Raw genomic sequence first — 10,281 nt, 5'->3', positions numbered from 1 at the left:
TTAGATATTAAGTGGTTAATCATGGATTCACGTACACTATGCAGATTTATTTTTTCTTATAATTATGACATTTTTACATTGCTTTTTTCTAAACCTGATGATACTAATGATATAAGTCTTCATCTAAATAATTTTTTTGTATAAGTTTTCATGTCACTTATCCACCACCCCATCAGATACCAGTTGTTAATATGGATTATATTCTACTAGACTCTGGTTTCATTTCCTTGATAATTAATTACATTTATAAGTGTCTACTCACACTTCTGTACTTACCAGATACATTATAATGGTGGTCTCTTTCTGAGGCACCTTTTAAAACATGATACATAATCAATAAAACTCTTGAATGTTAAAAGCACAGTTTAAATTAGACTAAACATTAAGTGGAATTACTATTGGCATATAAAAATGTTCACATTTAGGTTATAATACTGTACATGGTCTTTGTTACCCACTAGGAGTCGTGGCTACTGATGCATCAGATAAGCCGAGATGTCACTTTTGAATGTGGAAAGCAAAAGCCTCAAATGCCTCTGTTAACCCTTTTACCCCCAAAGGACGTACTGGTACGTTTCACAAAAGCCATCCCTTTACCCCCATGGACGTACCGGTACGTCCTTGCAAAAAATTGCTATAAAAATTTTTTTTTTTTCATATTTTTGATAATTTTTTGAGAAAATTCAGGCATTTTCCAAGAGAATGAGACCAACCTGACCTCTCTATGACAAAAACTAAGGATGTTAGAGCAATTTAAAAAAAATATACTGCAAAATGTGCTGGGAAAAAAATAACCCCTTGGGGTTTAAGGGTTGGAAATTTCCAAATAGCCCGGGGGGAAAAGGGTTAAGTTGCAACACTAGTTGAAGGATGTAGACGGAATGCTCAGGAAAATGTATTTAAGTAGAAGACCTTTGGTATGCAAAGGTAAAAAGTACATTCTTTACAGAAAACTGTTCATTGTCATAAATCAAACGAAACCTGATTAATGTTTCTAGAAATACTTTGCAAATGATGAAAGTTACGATTAAAATTAATCCTTTATTTGATAGCTACATTTTCAAAATACACAAAAAATATTTGATAAATAATAGGAATTATGTTTAGCTCCAAATGTAAAAAATCTATCCTTGCAATGTAATCAGTCTATCACATGGAAGAGATTAATGTTCATAAAAAATCAAAGCAACAAGAGAAAGATACAAGTTTGAACATCAGCCCCATGCCTGTGTCTTGCAGTAGTGCAAAACTAACTTGCCATCTGAACCGAAGCATTCGTACAGGTTTCTAATTATCTGGTCTGGAGCTGGAGCAAAGCATTGATTCACATACACGAACTGCAATCGAAAGAAATTCAATACCATTAATGTAATTGAAAGAAATTCAATACCATTAATGTTCAACAAAGTTTTAAAGACATATAATTTTCATCATCGTAAGATATCAAGACCAACCTTTGATGAAGATGACACGAAACAGAAAAAAAAAACTTTGTCATCCAAAACATTATGAAAGTCTTATACAGACATACTGTACAATGTAAAGTTAAATGTAGAACATCCTGGGTCTACATCACACAGTAAGGAATTCAACGTTTATCCTCAATGTATAAACTAAAAATATCCAAACAAATGAAATTCAACACTCATGACCAATCCTGTGCTCTTTACTTAATTCTCAGTAAGAAGTTAGTACATAGAGACAATCCATTTTCCCAAATAAAGAATATTATTATTATTATTATTGATGGGAGAAGTACAAGAAGAAGGCCAAGGTTTTGGTGGATGGATGGAGTGAAGAAAGCTCTGGGTGATAGGAGGATAGATGTGAGAGAGGCAAGAGAGCGTGCTAGAAATAGGAATGAATGGTGAGCGATTGTGACGCAGTTCCGGTAGGCCCTGCTGCTTTCTCCGATGCCTTAGATGACCGCGGAGGTAGCAGCAGTAGGGGATTCAGCATTATGAAGCTTCATCTGTGGTGGATAATGGGGGAGGGTGGGCTGTGGCACCCTAGCAGTACCAGCTGAACTCGGTTGAGTCCCTTGTTAGGCTGGGAGGAACATAGAGAGTAGAGGTCCCCTTTTTTGTTTTTGTTTCATTTGTTGATGTTGGCTACCCCCCAAAATTGGGGGAAGGGCCTTGGTATATGTATGTATTATTATTACAAGCTAGGCTACAACCCTAGTTTGAAAAGCAAGATGCTATAAGCCCAAGGGCTTAATTTTTAATTAGATCAACTCCTAGTAGCTGCTAACACTCACAAATCTGTTAATACTGACCAGTCTTTGTTGAATTATTTTCAAGAACAATTTCATTTCGATAAATTATTTAATCAACTCAAAAGTCAGTTTTTTATTTCTGTATATTTATACTAAGAATTATTAACGATACAGTTTTAGAAAAATTAACTTTGTCATAATTTCTGCTATACAGTACTGTATAGTACTGTACAACTAAAAACCATACAGTATTAAGATTTCATCTCATGCAACACTGAACACATTACCACCACGAATGTGTATAAACCACCAACAACAAACTTCCCATGGACAAAAACTTACCAACTAGGAAGCAACTCATGTCTTATAATTAATGACTTCAATAGCCAAAGCACCTCCTGAGGGTACAGCCATACAAACAGTAATGGTGAGGCCGTCGAAAACTTGGTCGCAACCCATGACCTAACAATCCTGCATGATGCAAAGGATAAAGTATCCTTTCAGAGCACACGCTGGAGATGGAGATATAACCCTGACTTAGCACTTGCCTCAAGACATTACGATGATACTGTAAAATAGATTGGTGACCCTATACCAAAATTGCAACACCGACCAATAATAATAGACACAAGCCTGTGATCAGACCCCAACAAACTAAACCTAGACCAAGATTCAACTTGTGCAAGGCAAAATTGGAAAGCTTCGAGTAAGACCTGGAGATTGATATCCAATAACAGCCGAGTCCCACAGCACTACAATGGCTTCCAATCACTGTTTTTGGGAAGCTTCAAATAAACACATCCTTAGAGGCTGCAGGAAGAGCTACACCATTGCAGGTCTCAACGAATAATCAAAAGACTAATACACGGAGTACACTCAGGCATATAATGAAGATTCCTTTGTCGAAAGCACCGTGGAACTTGGAAGGCCCTTCTAGCCTCAATCAGCAACGAAAGAAAAGAATGCTGGCACAGTCATAACTTCCATAGATATGACCGATAACAGCAAAAATGCCAGGAGAACTATCAACAATCAGAACTCGGAAAAGAAGCCCCAACCTAGATTAGCTGCCATGACCCCCAAACAGCTAGCGCATCAATTACTGCTGAATGAAAAGCCTCATGACAAAGTGCAGGGTTAGCTAAAAAAAAAAAAAAAAAAAAAAAAAAAAAAAAAAAAAAAAAAATGAGACAGTACATGGACCATATCATGCAAGACAGTAACAACTTCCAACTGTTCTCCCTAGACAAACTAAATGCTGTCAAGAAACATCTCAAATCTGGGAAGACTTAGATGGCATAATAACAGAATGATCTTAAATTTTGGAGACAAAACAAAAGCATGGCTCCTGTTGCTATGCAATTCCTGTGCAACGACCTACAAAATCCCAAAGATTTAGAGAAGTGCGATAATAGTGGCCCTGATGAAACAGGGAAAGACCCATTATCCCCAAAAAGCTATCGATCAATATCCTTATTGTACAGTAACCTTTACAAATTATACAAACGAATGATCTTAGCCCGTATGAAGCCAACTGTCGACAGACCAGGTTGATCCTGCTGCAGTTAGGTATTAAACCTGAAGCAATACATCGAGGATTGCTTTGAGAAGAAGCAAATCACTGATACAGTCTTTGTCTACCTTACGGCGGCATATGACACTGTAAACTATGGAACGCTTCTTTTGAAGGTGACTCAAACTGTATGGAATACCAGCATAGTTCACATCATTGAATCATTACTTACCAATAGGTGATTTTTCATAGAAATTGTTGGCAGAAAAAGTAGATGGAGAATACAGAACAATGACCTTCCACAAGGGTCAATGCTGGCACCGATGTTATCTAATATTTATAAAAATTACCATCAGCAGTACCAGAACATCCACATAGATGCAGACACCCTGTGCATTTCCACACAATCAGACTTCACCATCATCGAAGAAAGACTCAAACATTCTAACTACCCTCTCCACCTACTACAAAAAGTGGCACTTCGATGCCAATCTAAGCTAAACACAGGTGTCTGCCTTCCACCTGAACAATCACTAGGCAAACAGAAAGCTAAAGATCAAATGGGGTGACAAAGAACTGGAAAATCACCCCTACTTGGTCTACTTAGGTGTCACACTTGACAGAATGCTTTCCTTTAAAGAACACACAAATAAAAACAAACATAAAATAGCAAATAGGAACAACCTCAATAGCAAACTCACCAACACCAGCTGGGGAACAGATTCTGAAACCCTGAGACAAACAGCCACAGCACGTTATTACTCTACTGCGGAATACAGTACACAAATGAGGGCAAGATCATGCCATGCACATTAGGTAGATCCAGAGCTAAATAAGTCCTGTCGGATTATTACTGGTACCCTATAATAAACACCTCTACCATCTTTATATAAAATAGCCAGTATCCCACCACACCATATCCACTGAGAAATGCTAGCAAAAACTGAAAAGAATAAACAAATAAATAACCTTAGGCATCCACTCCATAATTTTCAGGAAGTAGGGCAAGGAATAAAATCCCGCAAAAGCTTTGCAACAGTGGATGGACAAAAAACCAATCCAAACAGTTGCTCGTACGCTAGAGAAGTGGCAGGAAAGTGACCGTTGACTATCCAATGAGGTGTTGCCCAGCTCACACGAAGGCCTACCCAGCAGAACAACCTCACCAGAAAAGACTGGATAACCCAAAACAGTGCAAGGGTAAAAGTGGGCAAGAGTGGGCAAAACTGGAGATAGCCGCCCCACCCAAAACAGTGCAAGGGTAAGAGTGGGCAAAAGTGGAGATAGCCGCCCCACCCAAAACAGTGCAAGGGTAAGAGTGGGCAAAAGTGGAGATAGCCGCCCCACCCAAAACAGTGCAAGGGTAAGAGTGGGCAAAAGTGGAGATAGCCGCCCCACCCAAAACAGTGCAAGGGTAAGAGTGGGCAAAACTGGAGATAGCCGCCCCACCCAAAACAGTGCAAGGGTAAGAGTGGGCAAAACTGGAGATAGCCGCCCCACCCAAAACAGTGAAAGGGTAAGAGTGGGCAAAACTGGAGATAGCCGCCCCACCCAAAACAGTGCAAGGGTAAAAGTGGGCAAAACTGGAGATAACCGCCCCAAATGGGAATTTGCCACCAACACCACAAACAATATCCCTTTTACACTCGGCAATGGTAGGAACCCTTCTGCCGACGAAGCACCTTCCTTTGGCTCACGCCGTCATTTTCGTTGTTAGCCACACACGAGGGATAGGACAGAAACAGACATGCAGCCTGACAGGAACCAGTATGTTGGAACAGCAGGTAAGGCAATTTCAGTTATCAGGAAACCCTGCACCTTCATTCCATAATAGCCCTCAAACATGACTGCAAGACCTGTTATTCAATCTGGATGTAAAAGCCAAAGATTAAAAAAGCCAGGTGAGGACGCTAAGCAACACGTCTGTACCCTTTGGAAACTGTAGTTTAAGTGAAGGTTAGGCTACCTGCCACCCGCTAACTACTACTACTACTCCGTTTAAAGTTTAAATGAATGTTGCATTGGTGAAGTTTTGCATTACATGTAAGAACATATTGTCTGAAATGGATGCCAGAAATTCAACTGGATGAGAATTTTACATGAACACCAAAAGTGTAAAAAAAAAAAAAAAGAAATACAATATTTTATAAAATTAAATTTCACAAAGGTTAAAGATATACCAACCAATGATTCAGAAGGTTCCAATTTAAGGTACTTTCGAATAAATTCTGCAACCCACCCAACTGGTTTGTCTCCCTCAACGGCCCATTTTTTCTTTTTCATAATAGGAGCATCTCCTGTCGCTTTCAACAACACATCAACTGAAATAAAATACAGTACATATAAAAAATTGTAAACTTAATTTATATCATTCCTATACATACAAACCTGAGTTTTAAAATAGGGTTATCATTTCAGTGGAGCTGCCAAGGCCATTAGATCATAAACAAGGTACAGTGTAGATGGTTAATAACTGGTGGTTGGGGATAGAAGCCCTATTTGTCACAAGAGATATTTTGGGGTGGGAATTAACAAATTTTGAGATAATTCGTATTTGACCTAGCTATACACACCTGAATTCTTTACATAGGACAGATAACTGTGACGCTGGAATACAAAGCAGTTAAAATTTTATAACAAAGTGTAAACTGGTGATCAGTAGTTACCGACTAGGAGCGGGGAAGCCCCGTCCCTCCCAGCTTGTTCACTGAGAACACTAGTCACTGCTGAACTTTCTAAGGGTTGGTGATGGTGGGAAAGTATGAGAAAAGCATTATGTTCATATTATTGGGAAAAATAAGAATTATCTCCAAATTTTTAATTGGTTCCAGTACAAAAACAATTGTCCTTTACATAGGAGACTCATCCCTAAGTGGGAGGAAGTCCCCATTCCAACTATCAATGGAATAGAGTCTCCGAGAGGAGAAAAGCCTCTTCCTGGACATCAACAGAAGATGGCCCACTTCTTCATACACAGAGGTTAAAGAATTCCTGACATCTCTGGAGCAACCTCGCATGAAAAGTCTTTCTCTGAGAGGACATGTTGGATAATCTCCACTATCTAACTTGCTTCTTTACTTCGAATAAACATCAACCAAAATGGTATTTAATATCTAATTTTATGTTTGGGAATATATATCCGCTGGAAATTAATCTATGATAAATAGTTCATGCCGGAGGGAAGATTGCCGATAAACATGGAAGTTTTACTGAAAGATCCAAACTATCTCATGAAGATGTTATTGTTATTTTAGATCGCTTCGCATATAGTGCACCGTAAAAGACGCAACTGTCCATCTCATACACCGCAAAAAAAAAAAAAAGGTGTCCTTTAGAAAGATTCCGACTTAATTGACTTCAAGTAATGTAAGTTACAGCTGTAGTTATTTATGTCAATATATATAATAAGGTGAATGTCATTCAATGCGGCAAGTTTACAATAAGGTGAATATCATTCAATGAGGCAAGTGTAAACTATGTAAAAAATATGATCTTGTGTTACCTTGCCAGGTTTGAAGGGGTTGGGAAGCAAACACAGGGTATGCTAAGAATATGACAGGCCCAGGGGGGTTACAAGCACCCCCCAGTAGGTAAGTAGGTAAGGACATGGCTGGTAGGTTAAGTTAGCTGGGGAAGTTTTCAAACTTGATAGGTTCCAAGAAGCTGTTTGTAAATTGAATTATTCGTAAGTCAAATTTTGGCAAAAGATAGAACTAACCTGACTCCCATACTAACAATTTCCAGATACCAAAGCCAAAAAATAGCCGTTTCATGTGAAATAAATATCAGGTTGTTGCACATAATGTTTTTTCTTACTCTATTAAATTATATAATTTTGTTTTATTAATCTATTTCTCAATTTTATCTTTGTTATTTTCAGTTGGATTTGTGTTTGTATGTATGGATGTTTGTAAGTCGAGGACCTTCTGTATAGAGATTTTGCAGTACGAAGGACACGGCTATGAGTGACTAGAAAATGGGATGGAAATTCCCATTTTCTGTGTGCAGAAGGCCCTGTCCGTTGAACAAAGGCTGCTTAAAAACATATAACTAAGAAGTTTAGAACAAGAAACGTTGAGCCCCTTATTCTGTTTAAAAATAATATACAGTATAACGTTTTTTTGGGAACTACAGGGTGGAAGGAAGCTCCTGTGACCTGTGCTAAGATGACAAAAGGAGCAAATTTGGATTCTTTTTATTAAAACTGTAACTTCATTAATAACACCAAGATTTATACAATTATGCAAGCTCAAATGCCCTAAATAATACTGCATTATTCTATAATGAAACCACTAAGTTTTACAGTAAATTTTTATACCAAAATATTTTCTATGGCTTTAAAACGGGAATATTGTGTATCTTAACGATTTTGATAATGATTTCTGACGGAAATTCATAGGTTTTGACTTATAGCGGACTGAATACCGAGTGATATTAATAAAACACGGTCAAAACATTAGAGCCTTTATATATTAGCGGCCAGTTCAAAATGAGTTGATTTAAAATGGATATCACCTAACCTAAACTTTCCCCCTAACCTAACCTACAAGACGTGTCCTTACCTACTTACCTAACGGTAGCCCCCCTGCGACCCCCCTTACACTGCCATATTTTAAGTTAGCCATAATACATACAGGTGGCCGTTATCATACATAAACCCCAGAGCTTGTGTTCGTCAGGACTTCCAGACGCATAAAAAACATGTCTTTCCGTCCCATTTTCTATGGAGTCATTCATATGTGTTCATCTTATTACTACTTTCTGAATTAATTGAGGTAATCATTTATTAGTTTTTGCTCTGCCATATGCCCACAATTGATCATTATCTGGGGTGTATGTATGATTATGACTAGCTTAGAATACGGCAGTGTAAGGGGGGTTGCAACGGCGTGAACCCCCCTCCCCCACCGTGATGTATGTAGGTAAGGACACGGCTTGTAGGTTAATGGGGTAAGTTTAGGTTAGTTGATGTCCATTTTTAATCCACAGGGGGGGGGGACCTGGCCGTTCATATACAAAGGCTCCCATTATCTCATTGCTCCTCCGTTTTGGCAAGGGTAACATGTTTCCCTTTATGCATTAGCCGGAGCTTTTGTATGTCCGCGGCCAATTGCTCCCGCGTGGATTAATAACTAAAACTTACCTCCCTAACCTAACCTACAAGCCGTATATTTACCTACTTAGCTAACGGGGGGAGGGGAGTAATAAGGCCCCCCAGGGACCCCCCTTACACTGCAGTACTCTAAGTTAAATTTTATCAAAATAATCTGATGAAAATCTTTTGGGTTAAACTATGGTGATGAAGAATAAAACTAGTTTTGCTTACTCTTTTTGTTGGCTGCCTCTTTGACATCTTGCTGCTCTGTTTGTTCCTGCGTCTCCGTAGTCGTCTCTCCAGAAGAACTTTCTTTCTTGGCCTCTTCCATAATAAGTAAGACTTGTAATGCAAGATTATATTACACAAAGGAACCCGTTAATGTAATAATAACATAAGAGTACAATAAATCACATTAATAGCCTTTGCAACAGTGCCTCTGTGACTTTCCTCGTTGCTCTCTCCACAACATAACAGATTTGAAAACAATGATTGTGGGCATACTACTAAAAGAAGCATATTAGTTGCTATTTACTTAGGAAAATTCATAGTCATTGCTTACCTCTTACACAGACAGTTTCACAGCTTGCATACTTTTACTTATATACTTCCAGAACCTTTCTAATGTACCAGGCAACATCTTTAGTTGGTGTTTCTAAATTCCCTAATTTTATGTCTTTTGTTCTAAAATGTCTTAATTTATTACAACAAAACATATGCTCAGTAGTATCCTCTGCCTCCCTACACAACTCACAAAGCCTATCCTTATTATTCTTGTTTCTATAATTTTCTTTTAATTCTACCATATTCAACATTGTTTACATAGCTATTAATACTTCCTTGGTGTTAAGTTCCCCTATGTGATATCTTCTGCCATTACCATTTACAAACACCAGTTTAGTCTTTTCTGGTTTCTTCTCTTATATTTTTTATTGGCCACTTTACTTTCTATTTCTTTCTTGAGTTTTTTTTCTGTTTATATTTTCTCATGTTTTCAATTTTAATATCATATTTTTGTTTACATATTTTTATATTTTTTTTTCCCCAGCATTCCCCAAATGGTTCCCTTATTTGGTCTTCCACTATCTCCTTAACTAGTCTTAAAAATCCAGTAATGGTCTGTACATTATGGAAATGTCACTGCTTGAAAATTTTGAAATTGATGAAATAAGAAATCTGGTAGGCGTAGTAAAAATTACAGATTGTTTGTTGTGAGAAAGACTTGGTATAACTGAGGTTCTGTTTGTTTTTAGCTAGGTTAGGACATTGGTGAATGTCTTGGACAAATTATTATATTGATTTGAATGCAGCTAGAGGCAGTTGTGTGTGTGTGTGAATGCTGGACTACTAAATAAAAATAAGCCAAAATTGTGGAAAACAGAGAAATAGGAGACACAGTGATAGAATCAAAGCAATCTACTACACTACCACTTGATGATTTACGGTCCATCGCTA

General features: G+C 37.9%; 1 protein-coding gene across 1 annotated transcript; it reads right to left on the bottom strand.

Moving 5' to 3' along the window:
• Positions 1 to 1,029: 1,029 nt before the first annotated feature.
• Positions 1,030 to 9,284, bottom strand: Atg12 (Autophagy-related 12). Its single transcript, XM_068364142.1, has 3 exons — positions 9,058 to 9,284; positions 5,916 to 6,052; positions 1,030 to 1,337 (listed from the first exon to the last, which is right to left on the bottom strand). Exons 1-3 carry the CDS (start codon positions 9,155 to 9,157, stop codon positions 1,215 to 1,217), a joined length of 360 nt encoding a protein of 119 aa, XP_068220243.1. The 5' UTR covers positions 9,158 to 9,284; the 3' UTR covers positions 1,030 to 1,214.
• Positions 9,285 to 10,281: the final 997 nt, after the last annotated feature.

This window comes from Palaemon carinicauda, chromosome 41, assembly GCF_036898095.1.
Source record: "Palaemon carinicauda isolate YSFRI2023 chromosome 41, ASM3689809v2, whole genome shotgun sequence".
Classification (NCBI taxonomy): domain Eukaryota; kingdom Metazoa; phylum Arthropoda; class Malacostraca; order Decapoda; family Palaemonidae; genus Palaemon; species Palaemon carinicauda.
This window is presented reverse-complemented; position numbering and strand designations above follow the sequence as displayed.

What these genes read in the sequence shown, in the direction of transcription:
- Atg12 (XM_068364142.1), bottom strand. Translation starts at nt 9,157, where the DNA reads ATGGAAGAGGCCAAGAAAGAAAGTTCTTCTGGAGAGACGACTACGGAG. An exon ending in AGAGGCAGCCAACAAAAAGA is followed by an intron (nt 6,053 to 9,057) that starts GTAAGCAAAACT and finishes ATTTTATTTCAG; the next exon opens with TTGATGTGTTGTTGAAAGCG. An exon ending in TGGAACCTTCTGAATCATTG is followed by an intron (nt 1,338 to 5,915) that starts GTTGGTATATCT and finishes TTTCGATTGCAG; the next exon opens with TTCGTGTATGTGAATCAATG.